Source organism: Diorhabda carinulata, chromosome X, assembly GCF_026250575.1.
Source record: "Diorhabda carinulata isolate Delta chromosome X, icDioCari1.1, whole genome shotgun sequence".
Lineage (NCBI taxonomy): Eukaryota > Metazoa > Arthropoda > Insecta > Coleoptera > Chrysomelidae > Diorhabda > Diorhabda carinulata.
In genome coordinates this window covers 28777561-28802030 of record NC_079472.1, presented here as the reverse complement: position 1 = coordinate 28802030, position 24470 = coordinate 28777561, and the positions used below count along the sequence as shown (strand labels likewise).

The 24470-nt window shown below is 31.3% G+C and overlaps 1 protein-coding gene across 4 annotated transcripts in view; it reads right to left on the bottom strand.

The window, feature by feature from the left end:
* The window catches only part of LOC130901063 (uncharacterized), a 64476-nt gene that overhangs the window by 26664 nt on the left and 13342 nt on the right, over positions 1-24470 (bottom strand). For 2 of the 4 annotated variants that reach the window (XM_057812141.1, XM_057812144.1), the window contains exons 4-13: positions 23758-23976; positions 21344-21551; positions 13453-13613; positions 10105-10236; positions 7555-7734; positions 7208-7481; positions 6358-7148; positions 5314-5425; positions 5053-5252; positions 3275-3389 (exon numbers count right to left, since the gene is read on the bottom strand). In XM_057812141.1, the coding sequence (XP_057668124.1) occupies positions 3275-3389; positions 5053-5252; positions 5314-5425; positions 6358-7148; positions 7208-7481; positions 7555-7734; positions 10105-10236; positions 13453-13613; positions 21344-21551; positions 23758-23976 (2392 nt within the window). Of the gene's footprint in view, positions 1-3274; positions 3390-5052; positions 5253-5313; positions 5426-6357; positions 7149-7207; positions 7482-7554; positions 7735-10104; positions 10237-13452; positions 13614-15182; positions 15235-21343; positions 21552-23757; positions 23977-24470 lie in introns of those variants that run through there. The other 2 variants (XM_057812142.1, XM_057812145.1) reach the window with 2 other exon arrangements.

The following is a 24470-nucleotide window of genomic DNA, read 5'->3' as shown; positions in this document are numbered from 1 at the left end:
CAAAATTTTCATCCACCTGAACAAAGTAATAAAAACTTGCACCTCTAATATCATTATTATAGGTTGAATTTTCTATATTTTTTCACAAAACCGAATTTTTAGAAGTATTTACTAATCGTTAGTGACGATTCCTTGTCAATCAATAAAATACTAAACACTCTGTTCACATTACCATTACACCATGCAACACTTACAATTAAACTGTCTAATGAGTGTTCCGAAAGTAAGCTGTTTACTTTCAATCTCTGAAGATGATAACTGGTTATCGAAACGCGCGTCAGTGTTAGTGTAGAGGTAGTATAAACAGTGTGTTCAGTATGAATATCACCAACGGTGTCACCATTGAACGTGGTATTCAGCGGAAACAAGGAGACTGCGACATTGTATGTAGGAGTACTGTTTTAAACAGTGCCGTTCTCTAAAAAAGTAGAATTTTCTACTTTTGTCATTTCATATCCACGTTTACTGTCAAAAGCCTATCGTTACAAAGTGCTGTACCTATCCAAACTTGTTTATTAATACGATAAGTTGTAGAAAACATGAAACATCGCGGTTTCATTACAGCAATGGCTCTTCAATTTATACGATCCATCCATATTTGTTGTTTCCCCTATGTTTCTTCTAATGTTATTTTTTATATTTCAAAGTAAGTATTTCGATCTTGCTGTGTCAATTTAAGTGAACTGTATCATTAACACTTCCACTTTCTCCACAAACGAATTTGTAAGCCATAGCTTACATGCTGCAAAGTATTTGGTACTAAAAGAAGACGCGAACTCATTCGCTTTTTGTTTCAACAGGTTTTCTCTAATAAAACTTTTTTATCTTCTGTACTGCCTTAGCCAAATGATCTTGTTCTCTTTCAAAGGAGGAAATTCACCTTTAGTAGTTATTTTCCTTGTTCCAACAATTTTAGTAGTACTAATTTTCTCCTTGTTTTTTATTATGATTGGGTACTCTGTACAGAAGTCTTATATTCTTTTCCAACATCACTATTCTTCTCACCTCCTTCCATTTTTTTTATTAACGTCTTCTTTCAAGCAATAGTCAAATGTTCGTAGAATGATGATATGTATTCAAATTACTTTGAACTTGCGTCAGAATGTATGTTTTGTATCTACGCAATCTGATAACGTTGAATTGTTTATTGTATGACACCTATGAGTTCGAATTACGAACCCACTATTTTGCTATGACTCGTGATATCTATTTAGAGGCTTTTTGTTGCAACTGTGAGGGTATGACTGACAATTCCCTGTTTCATTCTCTTTTTATTCATATGAAAACTAAGTTTTTGTTAGCTTATACTTATACTATGTTAATTCACATTAGATGGTTTTTAATTGACTGTAACTTGTGTTATTAAACGAAGGTAGTAATTATTGGTTATAAATTTACTTATATTGCAAAGTAGCTAAAAAATTTTAAAATTGTTGATATTATAGTGAAATTCCAATGTAGACATCATTTTTAACAGGGAGGAAGAGATATTTAATTCAATTTATTTGTTCTGGTAAAACGGGCAACAATTTGATTAATAGATTATAGATTATGATTTATGTATAGAGCTACGGCGTAACGTTATGGTTTATTGTAACCCCCGGCAGAGGAGCTCTTATCGCTGTACCATCTACAGCTTCCCTTTCATTTTAGGCGTTGACTTGAGATGACGCGGCAGTCTGTAACTTGATTATTCAAAAATGTTTCTCTCCTTCACAAAGTCAGCACTGATTAGCTTTCTGCAAGAAAGCCAGCTATTTGTTAGATCTCGTAACATTAAAATTCCGAAAGACCTTCTTGGAGTGATCCACCAGAGTGATTTTCTTTCAGATTCTTCTTTTCCCCGTAATAATGCCGGTTCATTTTCCTTTACCAGGGTAAAGTTCTAGACAAGTTAAACATTTTTTCATTCCTTTTCTGGGTATATGTCTTTCCTTTTTCTTTGATTCTCTAATAACCAAAATCATACCTGAAGAATATCTCATTGATTTTACCTATATAATTGATGCTCTTACGGTATTTACAAATCATCTTTGGATCGATGACGTGTGAGCTCAATGATTTAAAAATAGCTTGGCATTACTTTGCAGGTTGATTTTCACATATACTTTAGGCTGGAAGGCACTCATACAGGATCTTAACAGTAACAGAAAATGGGTGCCAGACGTGGTTGTTGAATCAATTATTTTTGTTTTCTATTTATACCAGACTGTATAAAATAGCAATGGCGTGCTTGAGAAAATAGTTATACTATACTTTTTCTTTTAATTTATTGCAAAAATTGATTAATATTGATGTTATTTTATTTGTTGAAGTAGCTTTAAGTATGACGATCGTTTTTGTCATTCTATTACTTTTCTTCAATCAATTGCCAAGTAATCTATCATTTAGCTAGTGTTTCTCCAGATATTTCTCCTTGGCTTATGATATTAAAAGTGATGTATTCACAGTTAAGGTGTCTACTTGTATTGCTTCTTGAAAAATACAATTCTTTCTTTTTTGCTAACAATGTTTCACTAAAAACTAGCAACTAATTTCATCCACTTTGCGAAGGAAGCTACTTGCCTGGAAGCTACGCAGCTTACCTCTTTTAATTTTTAGAATCATGAATGCAAGTATGTAATCTTTGTCCATGAACAGCCTCGTTCTCAATTGGAGGTGCTGGGCTATATGTTTTGTATTCCTCTAGAAACAACGGAGTTTCTCCGATGTTCGTTAGTTAGTAATTGACCGAATAGTGTCCAGTAAGCATATTAGTAGCTCTTCTTTGCTTAATGGAAGAACTTTTGGGCTCCATTTAGTAGAATAAGAAAGAAATTTCTTTGATTGTTTCCAAACTGGCGTCTTATTACGTCTTATTATGTTTCCGATTTTCTCTGGTTTTGGAAAAGCCATACCCACCTTTCTTTGCCAGGTGATCAGCTTGTTTATTGCTGCACACTCCGGTGTGGTCAAATACTCAAGAAATTTTGTTATTTGCTGCCGGTGAGTTGAGACTGTGTGCATCTTTAAATTGCGGTAGTTGCGTTGTTTCCGGAAATGGAAGAAATGAGCTTGGCTCACGGGTTATATTCAATAGTTTTATAATAAAAATTAAGCTTCTTTATTACATATATCTTCAAATGAATACATCGATGAGGCTCTTTTATTGTTAATTATTTTGTGGGCTTGGTTTTTCACAACGAAATTGTCCAATTCTGTTTTAAAATTTTTTAGCTTATTATCATATACCAATTTACAAAGTGAGTATGTAAGTAATTTAATGTAATCCTACCTTTATCGGTAAGAATTTCATCAGCTTCATCTTCTTCGGCTCCAAAATCTCGAAGCAAACTTTTGTGATTGAAATCTTGTTGATTTTTCCTATAATACTCGGGGTTGAAACCAAACTGTACAAAAAAAATTCAGCTTTACTTTTAATTATACTTTATACAATTTTTGAAAATCAGTTAACGGAACTTTAAAAATATTAATTATTCCCTCGAATTAACTTATAGAAGTCTTCACTAAAAAATGTTTTTTAAATAATTCACAGACAATGCAATTTGTTTTACCGAAGTTGTACCATCTAGTTCGGTCCAACGGTTTGAACAACAGTTTAGATTGTTTACTGAAATGGAGAGTTAACGAATGTTCAAATGAAAGATTATAGTTTAAAAAAACTAAAAAACACGCTATTAGCTATAATAAATAGAAAGTAAAACTAAATTCATGAAATGGAAATAAAATTACTTGTTTATCCGTTACTGACAATTACTAAGTCGGTCTTTCCATTCCTTTATTCTTCATTTTCCCATTTAACTAACTCGATCAAAATGGTGATATAGAAATTTAAGACTCGATGTCATAGTTATAATTTTGTATTAGCTACATTCCGAAACACATAATTGGTGGAGGGTAAGGTTTTAATAGGGAAAAAAAGCATATTTTTGTAATTTTTTTGCGGCGACGTAAGTAATAAAATTTTATTAAATTCAATTACATATTATTTTACAGCTTTTGAGATATGTCAGAAAAAGAAAAAATTTTCAACGAAAAATATTGATATACAAGCCGGTGACGGGTAAACTCCAGAAGCGCCATGAAAAAATTAATTTGCTGCGAACATTATAACCCGGATCATTTTAGTTTTGAAGGTAATGAATGTATTTTTCGAGGTAATCATGAAGAGTTTTTTATATTGATTTTAGCTCAAAATAATCGCAGTTAATTTATTATTAGAAAAAAAAGTGAACTCTTTCTGATTACCTATTGATTTATGTGAAGAAGTACTGTTCAAATTTTTAAAAGAATCGATTTAGTAGATTTTGAGTTCTAATGTTTACAAACTTCAAAAATGAGTTTTCGTGAAAATCAAGTTAAAGTTTTTTATATGTGAAAATCAAAATAAGCCATCAATAAGAGAACATGAATTTTGATATTTAGATTGTCATCAATGCCAGCAACACACAGACGAAGAAAGGGATTCGGGAAAACAAAGGAAACTGCTTTCTACAAGGGTAACGAGCGGCTACCGGACAGGTATAAAAATCAGGTATCATGCCGGTCGTTTAAAACGTTGTAATTCCGTTAGTTTTACTCGGATTGACTTAAAATTTTGTACACAATATTCCTGACATATTGTTCATTTAGGAAAAAAATTGGAAAAATGCAAAAAAAAAAATTTAAATTGTACCCCTTTCCTTAAAAGTAATTTTATTCTTATTCCAAGAGCTATTATTTACTTAATAGTGTGATTATTTTTAATTAACTGTATTTTATTTCTTTGCTTTGAAAATAAAAAAAATTTTTACTTTTTAAATAATACCTAGTCTATGAAAGTTTTTGCATTTGTTTGAAACTTTGATGTTTAGTTTATACACACATCAACGGCAAGACAATTGATAATTAAATATGCGCTAACAAACTTAATTTATTAGTTTTGTAACGTTTTATTTGAATGGTCACAATGTATGTGAAATAAAAAAATTTCAATCGACTAAAGTTGTCGGAAATCTTATACAATATACAAGTAAAAAAATGTATTCTGGAAATATTTTTTATAAGGTTTACCTTATCTTCTGCACGCATATCCGCTCCTAAATGAACTAATAAATTGTAGTAATGTCCATTATCATTTAAAATAGCAGCGTAGTGAAGAGGCGTTCTACCATCGTCATCTACCATTTGAAGAGTTTCGGGAAATCTGCCAGCTAGGTATCTTACTATACTCGTGTTTCCAAATACGACGGCAACGTGAAGTGGCGATGCTCCTATAAATTATCAGAAGATTTTTTTTCAAAACAATTATTGCAGTTATATGAATTTCTTCACCTTTTGGAGAAATATTATCTTTTGCTATAGCAAACTTGCGCCTATCCAGTGCTGCTTGAAGGTTTCTTAAACTGCCATTTCTAGCTGCTTCGTGAATTTTATGTATTTTTGACTGAAAATAAATAATACTCTCTAAAAACGAATCGACGGAATATTTTTTCTACATTATGGTATTCTACATTCTGGTATTCTTTATAATTTTGTTTCCAAAGAAATAATATTTATCCAGAACAGTTTTTAAAATAACTTTGATCAGGTCAAAGGTCAAACTTTGATACTTATATCTTCATATTGTTTTGAAATCATATACTCGAAGCCGCTGCCTCATAGAATATTTGTAATATTTAATTTCACAGAAATCACCGGAATTTTCTTAGAAAAAGATCTTTTCAATTAGACTTCAAAGCAGAAGATTAAGGCTAATAATACTTGCTTACTCATAGTCATAAGTGTATTTTGAATATTAATTGATGTGCTGTTCATAGTTAAAAGTTGTGGGCGGCCAGAGAGCCGTTGAGCACATAGGCCTTCAGATAGGCCCGTCACGCCCCACTTGACGTTACCAGAGGCCGATGTCCTTTGAGAAGCCAATCAGGTGATTTGGCTTGTATCCTTTGATGTTATTAGGCAAGTTGTGAAGTTTGCCCAGGTATTTAAGCCGCGCTCGAGTGAGTGCAGGGCACTCGCAGATAACGTGGTTTGCGGTTTCGTCCTCCTTCATGCACCAACGGCACTCCGGATCGTTCATGATGTAGAGATGGCGTCTGAGATGACAGTTTCCATTGATGTACTTATTCAAAGTAATTAGAGGGAAAAAATTAGTGTAAAACTGTTAAAAAACAATATTTATGTTTAACTAATTCTCAAACTTAAATCAGGTACTTGCAGATTCTGTTTTGTATAGAAAATGCAGACATTTCTAACAAATGTGTACGTAGTTCATGCTCAATCAACAAAAAGGATTTGAACTTTTTGTATCAATTCTCTAACATAATCAACTACTTGACCATGTCTATTTTATATAAATGTGATGAAAAAACTTACCATGTAAGTTGGAACGTTTTCTAAAAAAGTTTGCAGCTCCGGATTTTCACTGTTCATATCTATTAATTTTGCTCCATCTCCGTTCAAAACCATCGCTGCTAATTGCTCCATATTTCCTGCTTCTACTAAAACTTTAACGTCGTCATCATTATCTGAGGGTCTAGGTTCATTTATACCTTCATTATCCATAGCTTCCACTTCGTTTTTGCCATCCACAATGCCTTCGATAATACCTTCTCCACCTTCTACAGGAGGAACAATTTTTCCTGAAACTTTACTATTGGGCCTGGATTTCTCTTGAGCATGACTCATTGGTCTGGATTTTTGACTATTGGGACGGCTTTTTACCGCTTCGTTCGAACAATTTGGTCGAGTTTTATTATTTGCTGATATGGATTCTGGTTCTTTGACAGATTCTATGTCATTTTTTTCCTCTGTGGGGTGCACTGATTCAGTAACCTCTGTATCATTGTTATTATTATCAGTAGTTTCTTCCGTAATTACATCATCTTTATTCTCTATGAAATCTTGTTCTGATTTGTTTCCTTCAAGTGTTTCTTGAGCGGTGTCAAATGAAGATATTTCTTTTTTTTCTACATTGTTTTCTGGTTCAGAGTGCACTTCCGGTTTGAGATCCAAAGTTTTTTCGTGGTTTGGTGATTCCTGAAGTTTCGAATCTTCTTTTATTTCTTCTGACTTCTCTTCTGCCGCCTCTGTTTTATCTTCAAGTTCATTATGCGATTCTTTGATGTCTTCTTTTAATTCTTTTAGGTTATGATCCCCATTTTGAACTAAGTAAATGAATAGATACATTAGTAAACTTATATCGTACTTTTGAAAATGTAAGTACCTGGTTCTGGGCTTTGTTCATTTCCTCTGTGATTTTCACGATTTTCCACTGTGTCGTCAATGTCTTCATCATTAATTTTTTGTTCTACGTTCTCTAAAGCTTTTTTAGAGCCGTTTTGAATCCAATTCATTGATGGTGATGATGTCAATATGTTCCAATCAAAATTTGCAGCGAATGATTCTTTGGCTGATCTTGGGCAATCCGGAATAACGTTAAGGAGCTTTGAATCAATTTCCGAATGTCGTGTTTTATAGTAAGCAGCAGTTTTTTGTTTCTGGTGGAATTAAAAGAAAATATCACAAAAAAGCCATATGAGTACATTATATTTTCTAAAAACAATAACTTACGTGGTCGAGAGCCGATTCGTCAGCCCCATGTTCGATTAAAAAATTTGTCATGTTTCCGTTATCCTTTAATAAAGCAGCGTAATGTAGTGGCGTTCTACCTTCATTATCTACGCAGTTAATACTTTCGGGATATTCTTGAATTATATATTCTGCAATCTTTTGCTTATCAAGACCAGCGGCCTATAAACATTTTTAAAAAAGATACTAAGAAAGAGTTAATTTAGTTTGCGAAATTTATATACTTGAAGGAGGGTATTTTTCAGTTGGTATTGTCTCTACTTCATCCCATTATCAAATGTGACAAAGATCATGAGATGTAAAAAAAAGCCATGCAAAAAGCTTATGTACGCGCACACTGTCACAGCAGAAGCAAATTTAGGTAGCAAATCTGGAATCGGAGAACAACAATCAGGAGTACTACAAGGTAGTACTATCACTTATACTGAACAATATCTATATGCTAGATGAAAACCATTACGAAAAAAACTCGGCAAACGAAATCGACGATGTTGTTAAATATGAAAAAAAATAAACAAAAGATTTCTTCCAGAAGAGAAGCACGACTTAGAAATGATAATAAACGACGAGGAAATCCAGAGGACGAAAAAGTCCTAGCAATGAATCAAAAACTCATTTTTAACAAAAATGTAAAGCTCTACGTGTACAAATTGGAAGTGAAAGCGAGAGCAAGAGTAACAGTAGGTAAATAGATACCAAGCCCATGTCCATAAGAACTATCATAATATTATTAATCACATATGCTCGATAGCATCGGGGCACATTAACAAAGAGAACAAGAAGAAACTGCAAGCCCCGTGAAAAATATCACCATCAGACATGCGATAGGTATCCACCAGGCTACAAGGCCATCTGGAAATTGATATAATGGATGCAAGAGTTATTCAAGCTAGAAACACATTCAAATATAGAATTAATTGAGCTACATCAAAGAAATGTTTAAAAGACAAAAAAATCTTACAGAAATACAAACAAAAAAACATTCTGGAACTTGAGAGAACACATAGAATGATATTCCGACACAGTAACTTCATGGACGACTGCCGAGTTATGCTACTCAAATTAGAAAGGATTTTTACTGAAGAAGAATGGAAGGTTCTAGCCCAGGCAGCAAAATTACACTCGCGAAATAAAATACACTGAGGCAGACTTTCAACAAAACTAGAAGACCTTTTGGAATCCCCCCACAGAGCTAGGTGGACACCGTGGCGGTTCGAAGCTGATTTAAAAGGTTTATTTCACACTTGAATTTTTTCCAGGGTTAGGTCCATGATTAATTCAGTATAAAAATGGCCGATCAACCGTTCACCTTTATGAGAAGAAAGAATACCTAAGTATTATGACTGACAGACTTTATGAAATAATTCGTATTTGTGTAAAATTAGGTTTTCGAATTATATTGGGTGCCAGTTTTTGTAATTCAATTTTTATAATACTCTCCCTGTAAGCGTTTTTCTCGAAATCAAATTATTCAAAATTTCAAAAGCTAAAACGGTATTTATGTAAATTTTTCTTCAAACATGTTTATAAACACTGTTAATTTTTACTTTTGCTTATTTATGTTTACTGCGTAATTTCTTTTGTTCAAACTATAATTTAAAAATGTTTTTCTTTGTGCAACACGATATATTGTGATTTTTGTTAGCGTTCATATGAACAATTACGATTTTAAACGGCGAATGACATGACGTGACCTAATTATAGATATCAAAATAGTGATCGATTTTTTATAAATGATAAAACAGACTGAACAACAAAAACGAAAAATGCTTTTATGGACCTTCATTATATAAATGTTCAATATAATTAGTTAATTAGATAATTCTTACTAGGTTTGCTATAATTTTGTTTGCTAGGTTCGCTACCTACAAAATCAAAAGGAGAACTATAATACCAAATACAAAAATTTAATGGATTGGAAGTGAACGCATAAAACCATTTCTTTTACGAAAACCGTGTTATTCGTGTATTTTGCTGAATTTAACAAGTCGTCTTGACTATGGGCTTATATTCATCTAGAAAATAATATGAAGCTACAAGTGTTTCTCAAAAGTCAGTTGAAAGACATTAACTAAAAATTACTTTTAAACTTTTAAACCGGAGGAACTGAATAAATTCCGTAAAGAAGCAACAAATCATCCATTTCTTCTGTTAAGTTGGAATTTCTGGAACCATTGGCAATATTCATACTGAATACAGTGTTTACACCACCACTACACCAACACTCACGATTACAATGACTAACGCGCGTTTCAGTCTTTGAAGACGAAAGCTTGGTTATCGAAACGCGCGTCAGACAATGTAATCGTGAGTGTTGGTGTAAACATTGTATTCAGCATTTCTTCTGTAGCCGTTAATGAGGTTTACATCGGGGTCAACTTAACTAAAATGTTAGAACGGGGAAAAAAAATTTTGGAAGTAATTAAGAAGAGTAACTGAGCCATATAACTTGTCAACAATATCTCAAGTATTTCTTTTCCTGGGCAAGTAATGGACGTTACTCGCTCATTCAGTAATATACTACTTTCTAACCTTATGTAGAGGTGTCAATCCGTTTACATCTTTCCCTGTGAGAACAATCGGTGGAATAGGAGGACATACTCGTTCCTTCAGTTTTTCCAAATCATCGTTTTGCACGTCGCAGTGAATATCTTTGATCAAGCCCTATAACATAATGAAACATTTTTGGTTATTTTAGTAAAATATATATAATTCAAATAAAATTAAATAGAAAAGAGATAAGCTTGAAGGAAATAAGGTTTGATTATAATTCATCCCTTTCGATCTCTTGTCTCTGAAAATACAGGAAATTCTCTCTCAAAATGAAATTTATGGAAAAGGCCTATAAAGCAACTAATTGGAGCGATCGTGGAATCATCCTATTACGTCTCTTCGAGCAATCCATTTTTTAGGAAATCTTTTATTTAACCACTGTCTAATTGGAAGAAATATGTAGAGAGCTCCATCTTGTTGGAAGTGAGATCTTCTTGTAAAATCATGTTACCAGCCGCATCAATTTGATTATCGAAAATTTGCCATTAATCATTATTGATATTCTTTATGAGAATCTCTCAAATTACCCATAAATAAGAAGTTCAGTTCTTTGTTGAATTGTAAACACCATTTAGAAAAAATTAATTAATGCATGATTATTAGATCGTGAAACTCTTTTTACAATAAAGTAATTTTTGCGAAATGAAATTGTAACGGGAATGATAAATAAGAAATATTTTTAAAAATACTACTGGATTTTTTACGTTATAATCTGTACGACTACAAAAGTTCTAGTTTAGCTGAATTACATTTTTTCTAATACTAGTTTTTAGATTTGTTGTTTTTATTATATATTAGGATAGGAACATTATGTTCTATATGCGTTTCATCCATTTATACATTTTTTACTAGATTTCTCGTGAACACTTAAAAAAAAGGTTAAATACTGTTCAAAATAATGATTATAAAATCTTCAAAGATGGTATTTCATTCACTAATATGGACTATTATAACTTCTTTCTTTCATAATTGAATATTTCTGGTTTCAAGTTGGGTCAGTTTTTTTACAAAGAATTTTTGACAAGAAACAAGTCTAAAAAACAACGTAGAAATTACAACAACATTGTAGATGTCATGATGTAAAGCAATCAAATTTTTATGTGGCGCAGACAATCAGAAAAGTGATAAGATAGAAATATTTCTATTAAGCCTCCTTTTGAGTATTAAATGTTGAAACCCATGAATTTAATGTTTTTACAAGAATTAACAAAATGTAAAGTTAAACATTCCCCACCCAACGCTTACTATCGCCCTCCTCACTTCTATCTGCGAACCACTGGTAGATGGTAGAAATCTAGAGTATTCACTGATAATATAGATTTTGATGGTGAATGAGGTTTGCAAAATGTATCAAAATAAACGATTCGTACTAATCACCTCAAAAATCATTTCGAAATTTGATATTTCGAAAATATGTTCTTCCGTTCTTCAAAGGAGAGAACAACTACGTTCCTGGCTAATGCCTCTACGAATATTGAATTACATCTCATCTGAAGAGCGTGATGTCAATCGACCTTTTTATATTTATATTAATATCCCCAATTGCTCGCATTTACAAGAAAAGTTTTGTAACCATTGACTAGTTTCGACGTTACTAAGTCTCATCGGAGTGATCTAACAGCCCTCGTTCGGGCCTGAGACCCGAATTAAATACAACGTTAAAGAGCGTCGCTATTTGGTTTATGTAGTTAAACATTCTCCAGCGAACGCTAGCTGGCGCCATCCTCACTTCCAAGTGCGAACCACTGGTCAGGTAGAAATCTAGCATAGTCCCCGATAATATAGACTTCGATGGTAAAGGAGGTGTGTAAAATATATCAACATAAACGATTCCTACTATGACGTTGTCTTCAGTCCGGGGTTCAATGGTCGATTGACTTGACGCTCTTCAGAGCTCTTGAAAAGCTGCGATCACTTTAACAGCTAGTGATGCCAACCTCTTCTGTTAATGATTTGTCAGGATTAAAAAACAATCTACGACGGCCGAACAACGCATATACATATATTGGTCGATAGCCGCGAAAGTCTTAAGTGTTTTTAAATTGGACAATGCTCTATGATGAAATGGATTTCACATTATGTTCAAACAAACTACACTAACTTATTGGTTTTTGGTGAAATAAAATGGCAGATAGTATAGTTACTTTCACAAAATACCACCAAGAAAATTAATAAAGACAGATAATGAATAACTCGACTGAGAGAAGCAACTAAAAAGGAAAGAAATCAATGAGAAATTAGTTTGTTTGAAAATAAAAGTTCATTTAAATTAATACTATCGTACAATGTGATGAAGTTAAAATTATTAAAAAATGTTTGCATTGCATGAATTTCATCTCATTGGCACTGCTATTAACTTAATATTCATTTACTCTTGAACTATTTTTTTCAAATATCACAAACATGTTTTAATAGTTTTAACTTTATCATATTGTACATTAGTATCCCTGACTATGTATTACAACTTACTCAATATCGGATTTTTCAGGTAATTATAATAATAATAATAGTTCCTATATGACCAGCTTTCCTTCACTTTTTTATTCCTGTATTCTCACTATATACTTTTTCAACTTTGTCATCATCAGCGTCTATTATTTGAATCATTCTTTAAGATCAATTGTACCATGATTTACTCCAAAAATTTTATATGTATTTTTAGTGCACTTCGAATAAATTTTGGTTTAAAAAATATTTTCACCTAATTTTTTATGTGAGACTAGAAATATTTTGAGAGTAAAGTTTTTATACTTGATTTTTTCTGATTTACATACCAACGCGCTCACGAACCTTTGAACTATCGATGCTATTTTACATTTAAAACCTTATTTGATAAAACACTCATATAAATGATTTATTTCACAAAAAATAAAAATGAAATTTTAGAAATAAAATTAATTTATCAAAATACTGTTATAGAATAACAAAGATACAAAATATACACATTTTATTCATATTGAATTAATGCACACGATGGTATTCATTGAATCATGTTGTCAAAAACGAGTTTGATAAAAATTATTGAAAACTTGATCGTAAACAGACAAATAATTAAACCGACAAACTAACAAAGTAAGTTGAATAAAGTGTGACACGAAAATAGGAAAAAGAGAATGAGATATACGAAGATGAGTAGATTTTAATCACCGCAAGGATAAAATAAAAAAGAATTAATGCTTAAAAATCACTCAGCTATGCTCTTCTGTCTGTAGTGAAAATTCCAGGAAATAGATTTATGAATTATCATTAAAAAATGTGATTAAATTTCTCCAGCCTTTCCCAGATTACACTACAGTTTAGCTAGATGAATTATATTGTTGTTCTTACCATAATGTGAGGTACTGCTTCTAAAAATTTTTTGATTTTTTGATTATTGCTATGTTCCACTAACAACATCCCACCATGACCTTCCCATACGACTTGTTGTAAATTCGCCATATTCCTTTGATGAATCCATATCCTGATATTGGACTTCTTAAAGTTTAAACCTATAATAGGCATTATTAAAGTACCAAAATGTATTAAATCAATTTTAATAAAGAAATTGAAAGATTAGACATCTAATATATGCTTTATTGAGAAATTTAGTGTCTATGTCAAGTCAATAATTTTTTTAATGTGTAATAGTTTTTAATTCAGTCTCGCAACAATTTCAGTAAGGACCTTAATTTGTATATTTGATTTCTCGTTGTACGAGTGCTGCTTTGAAGTGAATTAGTCAAAGACGACGCTTATTAAGTTGATAATTTATAGGTGAATTTTTTAAGTAATAAGGAATCAATTCCTTTTTTCGGGACTTTAAGTAAAAACCAGCAGAATACCATGTTTTTAAGAATTTTATTTTGTCAAAAAATGGTGAAGCCGTTGAGAAACATATAAGTTCATTTACATTTATGATTTCAAATACCAACTTATTGTATTACAAGAAAATGTTTCTAAAATTCATAAAAGCTTTATTTTAATTAAAAAATAAAGTTAATAAAATTTCTACTGATCATCTAATGAAGATCTTTGTTTTCCATTATATTGAAATGCTGATTAATTCCACATATTTTATTAATTAATTTTTATTTTCTTACAGTTTTTATATATGATCTGCAAGTACCCACTCTAAATAACTGCGGTGGTCAATAACTTTCTAAAAAATTGAAATACGTGTCGAAATTGGTTCTAAAAGAGACACATTTTATATTGCAATCTACCCTAAGCAGTAACCCCTTTAAAAGGGGTATTTATTAAAACTTAGAGAATTTTTGTATTTTCTTCACAATCGTCTATAATTTTTTATGGAATTTGTCGATTGGAATTTGTAAATCTTAGATTTCAAAATTAAAAAAACACAAATGATATGATTCAACTTTATAGTGATTAAACGGCTTTGTCAATCGATTTTTTACTTAAATCTATAGATCAGGCTGTGTTTTGTAAATTTAAAATGATTCCAGAGAAAAAATCTAAAGATTCTCTTCTCAATCCATCGACCAGAAAATGAATACCAAGAAATTTGAAAACCGGTATAATAATATACATTTTTTTTAGAAAAACAGTCCATGCTCCAAAGGACATTGTCCAAACGAAAAAAATAAATGTCGTCATCTAGGTTACTAGAAATAAATAACGACCCGACAATGCAGTCTATTAAATTTACAAACCAAACATTTGATTTTTGTGTCCTTTGGTTTTAACTTCGAACAAATAAATGTGAATCAGTTTCACTCCAATAGCTGTTATTCATAGGCATTGCCCTTGTATCAGTTTTGTAAGACTATCGCAGAACTAAAACTTACAGTACTAATTATATTTTTGAATGAAATTTTTGGGACTGTATACGTTGGGATACTCCAGAAGCCTGGGTATTATGAAGCGACTTAAAATTGCCAACTCGACTGCTTCATTCCCAATCGGTCCTATGGTTTCCCCTGTATCTGGTTTTTTTTTTTTTCGATAATTATTATATATAGTCTCCCGCGTTATTTGTACTAATTTTATGAATATTTCTGACTTAAACTAACAGACTAGAGGAATATTATCAAAATAAGAAAAGCGACATATCTAACCTGTGATCGGGAGATACATCATAGAGCACACTTCAGTTGTCTACTAATAACTAAATACTAACAACCACGTCCGGTTAAAATACCTTTTTCATTCCATACAAACATTAAAGGTCACGTGTATGTTCATCGAAGTGCTTTAATAATTTAGTTCGTTTTATCGATCAAAATGGGGGTACATTTTTTCTATCTCGTCATTTGTGACATAGTTATTTCTTAGCCGTTTTCAATTTTCTCGGAATTCAAGGGGTTGTTAAACGATAACAGACGAAATTTCAAATAATTTTTACGCACTTTTAAACGTTACTTTGGATGGAAAAAATCATATTTCAATACCTTCAGAAACGAAGTTAACATCTTATTTCTTGCATGTGTAGATATGAATAGAGTTTGATAAAAATTAGTATTTATCGCTGTTTTAAAAGCGTGGAATGTTCAATATTGATAGTAATAATTTCTTACTAGTTTTTTCTTAAATACATAGTTAATTTTTAAAAACAATCGTACAAAGCACCCCACAATGACATTAATTTTCTCGTTAGTTATTTAATTATTATATTAAAAATTATATTTTTTTGTTATAATTAATTATTTAATAGTTTTTATCCGTTATTATAAATCATATATGATTAGCACAACGAGTAGAGAATTTTTCACATAATTCTATCTTTATTCAGTCTGCAAATCTTTCTAATGTGAGATTGAAAGTTATTTTGAAGTAAATTAGCATTTGAATTCTAAAGATGCTATATTCGTTGTCCATAAGATGATTCTGCTACTGCAAGTATTTGTTCCGTACGTGATAATAAGTCTCATGAAGGGGGAGTAACTAAGGATACTCGAGTTACAGCCCCAATTTTTTCCTTCGAGGCTGTTGCACAGTATTTTTGCTTTATGCTTTATGTGTAATATAACGAAACGAATAAAAGACAAAACTGATAAGTTAAACACTATAATTGACTAGAAAAATATGAAAGCAATAAAGATAAATTCACCATTACGAGGATGTATTGATATCTAGTTAGCCTAGATCAGTTTCATGCATAAACAAAATATTGCGTAATGTTCTTCGTATGCGACCGTGAAAAATTGCTTCACAAGAGGTGAATTTTCCATTGAAGATGATGACCGATCGGGAAGGCCAGTTTCTGTGTCAGTCCCCGAATATATCGATGCAGTTCATGACATGATATTATCAGACCGTCGAATTGGGCTAAAACGGATGTCTGAAGTACTGAATATTTCATTCGAATGCGTTCATCATATAGTTCACGTCAATTTGGACATGAGAAAAATTGTTGCAAAATGGATCCCCAAATGTTATTACTGACCACTCTACGGGAAAAAATTTGAATTACTTGAACACCTTCCCCCTATTCACTAGATTTGGCTCCGTCCAACTATCATTTCTTTCCTCAACTGAAAAAAAGTTCAAAAGGTCGTAAATTTTCTTCCAACAAGGAGGTAATAAAAGATGTGGAGGTCTGGTTTGCAGATCATGAAGAAAAATTTTTTTTGAAAGGTTTAGAAACGTTTCAGGTTCGCTGTAATAAATGTATCCAATTAAGAGGAGAATATGTTGAGTAATAAACTATTTTGACGCTAAAATTTTGTTTGGTTCTATAGTAGGCTAAGAATTTTTCAATCCTCAATACGTTAGAAATACCAACAGAAAATGTGAAAATTGGACATTGGGAAAGACGGATAAAACCGAAATGAATAAATCTGAAATGAAAACTTAAGAAGAATAGTAGGGAAAATAAACTGGGACATATGTAGAAATAGAAAGATAAGACAAATAACAAAACTAACAACAAAAAAAGTAGTAGAAAGTACGATTAAAGAAGGTAAACGGAGAAGAAAGTGAATCGACCAAATAAGAGAGGTAGGAGATAAAAAAGGAAAACATTTATTGGAATTAAAACATTAGCGGGAGACATAAAATAATGGAAACATACAAGAGGAACCGGAAACCTCGTTCGATAGCATAAAAGGAAAAGGAAGAAAAGAATAAGTGTTGTCCTCTCTATCATCTTATTATTAAGTATCACTTACAAGTACTTGTCTCTGATTTGAGTTTTGGTTTATTTTTCTTAGTGAAAAAAAGATATTTCTATGGGGTGAATAGGCAACAGAATAATTCAGATACTTCAGAAACACTCCAAAATTGGGAGCACTTACTGTACTTAAAGTTGCCTTGCGATAGTCACATATTTTTTTACCAATCATGGATATAGATTTCTTACCATTAATATTGAAGGAGTAATAGAACAGTTACTGTTGACGTTGATGAAATAACTTGTAACATGTTACAAGATTAGGGGAGTTTGTCGATCTCTATTCGCTAGTTCACATGAACAAAATTAATATTTCCAAATTGAACTAGTCAAAATAAAAATATCAATCATTACTCGCTGTCATAGATAATGCTGTCTGCTGGTACAGAAACGGTGAAACGAGCGACATTTTTAATCGAATTACCCACATTATGTACATTAGTTTTATCGGTATTATAATAAGTCGGAAAAAATGTATTCCTTCACTAATTTATCAAATACTATTGTTAAGGCTAATAATGTCATAAAATACTGGATAATAACGGTTCGATGTTGTTACAGATCGATTAATAATTCACAATATTCCTTACTGAACTCACTTATTATAATTGCCCAGTATGTATAATTAATATACAGATCGGGCAACGGAAATAATTAACCCCGAGGTTTTACAGTATCCATTAGATTTTAAGTAAATTTAAGTAAACGATTTTTTTTCTTAGGGGGTCTCGTTTTCAAACTACAGACGTATACTCGTATTTGTTGAATTCCTCACCTTAGAAAAGTAAATCGCAGACTTCTTACGAAAATAAAGCAGTAGAGTAGTGATTATGTGCCAAGGTAGTTAAAGGTCCAAGACATTAATACACTTTTCAACCGTAGCTCATATAAAATTTGTTTCAATTGATTTTTTGAATACTAGTTTCAGGAATTAATGAAAATCTGATAAACTAAGAATTTTAGAAGTCGAAATTGCTGAAAATTAGCAATTCTAGTGATTAATTCCTCCTAAAATTAGAGCACAGGATAAAATGCCAGCTACTTTTTTAAAAGACCCAGATTGCATATAAAAAATGGTGGTATGAAAAAAATATATTAAAGACGTTATACGACGAATGGCCAGTTCAATTTCAAGATCTTCCTCAAACGAATAAGGCTTCAACGTTGTGGACTACTTATTCGATAATAACATCCAATCTTAACATTATTTAAAATATTACCATTTCTAAGTATTTTGAGCTTGTTACATTTTTGAACCCTAAAAGCATCAATTTTTTCGAGAGATGACAACGAAATTTATTTTGAAATCGCCTTATGAATACAGTCAATAAGTCTTAATAAAGTTAAAGCAAGTTTTCCTCTTATTTCCCTTCTCGCATTTTCTATTTCCTCTTCCGTGATTTCCTCTCTTGTTCTCCTATCGTCATATAATTCCTCTTTGGCCCCCAATTATTCTCCTTTTGTCATATTTCTGTCTCTGTGATAGAATATTTCTTCGAAAAACTCCTTTCATATCTCTAATATGCCTTCCATGTTTTTTTTCTTTTCTCTATTTCTTATTCTTCTTCCCCTTCATCCTATCATTCTGATTTTGTTTCAGAAGCCCCAATTATTGTTTTTATAGTTATTTGCTAATTCTTATCTAATTTCTTCTTATCTTCAAAATATTGTTTTTTGTTTGCTCTTCTAACTACTTTCTTGACTCTGTTTTTTATAGTGGTGTATCCCTTTTTGTTTTACTAACTTTTATTTTTACATTAATTATATCACCACTCTTGATGGGAACCAGTTAAGATCTGTTAACCATATATTAAGTTATACAATATATCTCTTATTTTATGCTTCATTAACGTATCGTCTTGGATTACCAAATTTTTGTCTTATATTAAGGTGACTGTAAAGAATCATGAATCTACCTATTTAACTTCTACTTACTATTGTATTCTTATTGTATTGTAGACTGACCGTCCTCAATGTCTTACTTAAGTGGTTCCACATGTCCCTTAGACACTTGAAGTTCCATAGACTTATCAAATTACTTATTTTATTGATATGACGTGAGGACTATAAATATAATTAGTATTTAAGAGAACAAAAACTTGCAAAGATGGTCATATATAGTCTTAATATACAACGAGAACAGTAGACAGATTATTGAAACCACTTTATTTATTTATATTTTATGATAATAAATAGTTTTTCAAACTTGTGAATTAAGTTATTTAACTCATGCTACTTTTTCCTTATTTATTATTAATCTTATTTCTCCTGACCACAATTTGTTTTTGTGTTAATCTCTCTTTATTATTCTTCTCCCTCAAATTTCTCCAGTTTGATTATACGTTATTTCTTTGAATAGCTCCCACTCCCACAACAACATTTAGAATGCCAACTTGGAGCTCTGAAAATTAACAACTTTCTCGTTGCCGCATTCTTTATAGATTTAGCTTTCCATACTACTGAAACTATTTGAAATTTAAAAATGATGTTTATATATATTTCATGATATTATTATATCTTTAGCAAGATCTTTTTCAATCATAAACATTTATTCAGGCTTTCAGTTCGGTTCTGTTATAATAAATCAAAGTTGGCTAACAATTTACTTAAAATGAACAGCTCGCTGACGGCGCCGTCAATTTTACGCGTCGTAGTGCTGTCTTTTGTAATATGTATCGTGCTCAGGAAATAGTAGATTGAAAACATGTCGTGTCAACACAATCTTAAGTTTTATTGATTATAATTATGATAATATTGGGTAATAAATTCTCTTACAAGTTTATTATCCTAATGTTTTTCTTATGCAGCAGATATCAAAGTACATTTTTACCGTATACGGGGAAAGATCGATGTATTCGCTAATACCTCTAGCACACCCTGCTACTGCACGATAAAAAATTTGAAAGGTTTCCTGCCGCTTATTTAATTTGTTTAGAAATATATTGAAGTCACAACACATTCCGTTATTCACGCGTGACAGCACAGAATTTGTTTCTGAAATTGCATATCTAGATCGAAAAAATTCACGTATATCAGTAACTGAACAAACAGTCATCCCCACATAATTATTATATTTTCAGTAGCTGATGTAAATAATCAATTTCTTTAATTCCTATACCTCATTCGACATGCTGTTGATCTTTTTGTAGCTCAGGAGCTAATCAATAGAAGTTTCTTTATCTGAACACGTTTTATTAAAACACTTTTCCTTACCATATGTACAAGCACTTTCCCAACAGCTATCGAATTATATCAATAAATATGACATTATTATAAGTCGTAAAGGACATAATATATTATCCAAATATTTCACTAAATTAAAATCTAAAACACACACATATTATATATCAAGTGCTTTGTACTAATTGTGACGCTGTCTACATGGAGCAGACATCTCAGTATTTAGAAAATAGACTAAAAGACCATCAATACGATCAAAATAATAAAACTGCATTAACGACCCATGAAATAATAAAACATAAATTCAATTATATAAATTCAAAAATTCTTGGAACGGATTTTAATGTACGAAAAAGAGTATTTTTAGAAATGGTTTACATTTATATAGACGAAAAAACTAAATGATAAAAAAGACCTGAATATGTTGAGTAAAATGTATAGCTCTATTTTGTAAATTCTAATAAAATTACAAATAATTTATTTAATTACTGCTACATATTTGAGATGTAAAGACTAAGGAAAAGATTAATTTTTATTTTGATTTTATTTTTATTTTCATGTTCATGATGTAGATGATCTATTGATAAATATAAATACGCAAATTGGTAGTGTCGATATAATATTTTGATAAAGACTCAAATGAAAGTCGAAATAACATGTTTATCTTTCTTTCAAAAATTATTAAAAAAAACTGATTTCAAAACAGAAGAGGCCTAAAATCAATAACATTTAGAAGCATAAATGTATAGTTCTATAGATTGGAGCTGTTGAAAGAAATGATTTCAAATATCTCTACCCATAAAAATTCAAGTAAATGTTCCAAGTATGATTTGTTAATAAAAATATTTCAATAACTTTGAGCATTGAGTAAACTTCATCTATCACGAAGAATATTCTTATTATGTTAGTTATTTTAATTAAGCTTACTGTCTTTATTAGCAGTGTTTTTTCTTGGAATGGTGGTGGATTTTTGTCCACTGGGTAGTTCTAGTTCTTGATTGTGGTCCATGTAATATTTGGCAGTATGTTGATAGTTGTCGGTGGCAGTAATATCCGCTCCGGCGTTAGTAAGAAGTTTCTGAGCACCAAGAGGGTCTTTACACATTGGGGTATAGTGATATGGTGTTCTACCTTCCTGCAATCCAAACAATATAATTAGTATCTATTCAGTACTTCCTTGGATATTGAAGATACAGAAGTGACATATTCCATTTTAATGGAGTTAATAGCATCATAGTTTTACTCAAATTACCTCACCATCACATAATAGTATTTTTATACATTAATATATCCAAGCGCTATAAAGAGGTGGAGACGAAACATAAAATAATACATAGGACAGCCATATAAATGTGTTTAAAAGAAGATTTGTTATGGAAAAATTTGTTCTTAATTTCTTGGTAGATGGGGTTCAAAAACACAAAATGCGATCAATTATAACTATTATCAAATGATTGATCAAAATCACTTGAAGAGTTTCGAAACGTATATAGTTAAATTTTACATGTAGCTCGATATATCACATGATTTTATAATCCCTCAGAAATATTCAGCGCGAAAGGGTTGTTATTCAGAATAATCTTGAGCCAACTCTGCAACCCCAATACTAGTGTACAATTAATACTAAATGGCTGCTACTTGTAATTAGCATAACATAGGCATAAGCGTTAAGAAAATATACGATATGGGCAATATTAACACCTTGACCCCGGAAAACCCGTTCTTGATACAAAGCCAAGGAAAGTAATTTGAATTTGAAAGTTTTGTAATTCTAAACAGAGTCTTTAGTTGCAAGGTCTTTGAGTTAATTCATCTTTATTAGCAGCAAAAGGTAGTACAAGCAATAAAATAGAATAGTGTGAGCTGCGTTATAAATCACGCGACTCGTGTTGTTACGAGTCTACTACTGTACTCATTCATAATTTAAAACTTTTACCAATACCAAGATAAACGTACTGCATTTGCGAAAATCTAAAGGATAATTGAAAGCCAAAATATTGGTGGTGTTTTTTAAAGTTTAAATTGACAATGGATCCAATATTTTAAATAAAACAAGTACTAACACACTGTTATAGTACATCTAGAGTACATAAAAGGTTGTCATAAATTTTCGAAAACTCCCAAGCTCAGTCTACAATTATTGTTCACATCCATTCAATTAACTGTAACTTACTTGGAAATCCGGTTCAGTAATATTGATGATATAGAAATAGAAATGCTATAAACTTATTTCCTAGCGATAAGTTGTTGGTAAATAAACAATAAATAAAATAACTCTACGTATATTACTATAAATAAGTACAACAAATTTTTATGATCTGGTAACATGTCGTCATTAAAAAGCTTGATACTGATTTAAAAGAAGAAATAAAGTGATCCGAACAAATATTTCGGAATGGTACAAACTAAGTCGGTTAGTAACTTAAGAGTCTAATATATCGCTTTCATTAGTTCCAAAACATTAAAATCTCCTACGTTTGAATAATGTTTTCTTTTTATATTACTGTTACATGATCGGACGCAGGCAACCTGTCCATTTACCACAGACATGAGGGACCAACTATAGATCAGAACATCTAAGTAGAAGGTATCCTAAGCATTATACTGTTAAAGGTTAGGTTAGGTTAGGCAAAGTGGCACGCCAAATATACATTTTTTAGATATTGTCCTGCACCGAGTTTGAGGCCGGACCAACTTAGTTAGCAGGCAGAGGACCATCCCGCACAACAAGATGAGTTTAAGTGATTGAGACACAGTGAGTGGTATAAGAGGCGAAAGGTCCACTTAAATAGCTCGTCTGCTTGTTTGCCCCCATCAGTTCTAGTTCTTAAACAAAATGGATTTTTCTTCCAAAATATTATATAAATGGTCCACCAACACCAAGGGCCTTGTGCTTCATTTTATCACCCTGAATGAAATAAAGTAGGTCTGTATATAGCATTGCTCTAGCTAGGGTACTTATAATATCTAAAAAAACATAAGCGCAAATATAGAAGTTCACAGAGGGTACAGAAAAGGCTATTTGTTGCTCTGGTTACATTATATAAATTATATTAATTTTGAAGTTGCTTATAATACTAAAGGAGGTAGAAAGGCCTTTGAATTATCTAACATACCACGTATTCATAAAAAGAACAAATTTATTAAGAGTAAAATGAGAAATCACATAAAAAAATTGAGGTAAGTCAAGGCTTATAAAAAGAGAATTGAACCTTTATAATCTATTTTTTTATCAATTCTTTTCGATTAATACTTTTCTTCTACTTCTATACGTTCTAAGTAATTCAAATTTGTTTCAAATTTTTTATTTAAAAACTACAATTAGATCTTCTTCAACTTACCGAATCTCTCATTGATACTGTAGCAGGATATTTCTCTATTAACCATTTATATATATCTTTCAAATCATAATATACCGCCTTATGCAATAACCCAACACCAGATTCATCTTTTGCCATGACCAGCTTCTTTTTCTTCTCTGTTGGTTCTTCGTTCAGAAGCGTTTTCAACTCATTAAGTCTACCGCTGTTAACAGCATCGTGAAGAAGAGATATTTTAGACTGAAATAGAAGAAATTTGGATTATTATTGAATAATGTCATCTTATATGAAATAAATTTAATACAAGAGCTGTTGACTGAAACAGCATTTTAAATTAAAAATCGATAAAGTACGTCTCGCTAATAAAAAAAAAATACACTTGCATGTATTAGCATTTGAAGTTTTCTGAACAATCTTATATATTATTAACACCTAATTATACTGCGATTGAATAGCTCTAGCATATTTTATTGAAGACGCCACAAAAAGTTCATAAAAATACTGATACATAAAAGACTCCGTAGCATTCGAAAGGTCAAAAAGAGTTAAATGATTTAGTACGTGATTTGGAGTTGTTAAAGTCAGACATCTTAGTTGCTATCTTAGGAGTGATACTAACTCACCAAAGAAAAATTACACATTTCAGATTAATAAATGCTATATCTTCTACATTTTACAATATGGAAAACGCGTTGTATGCATAAACTGATATTGATGCATGGTTGAATGCATTC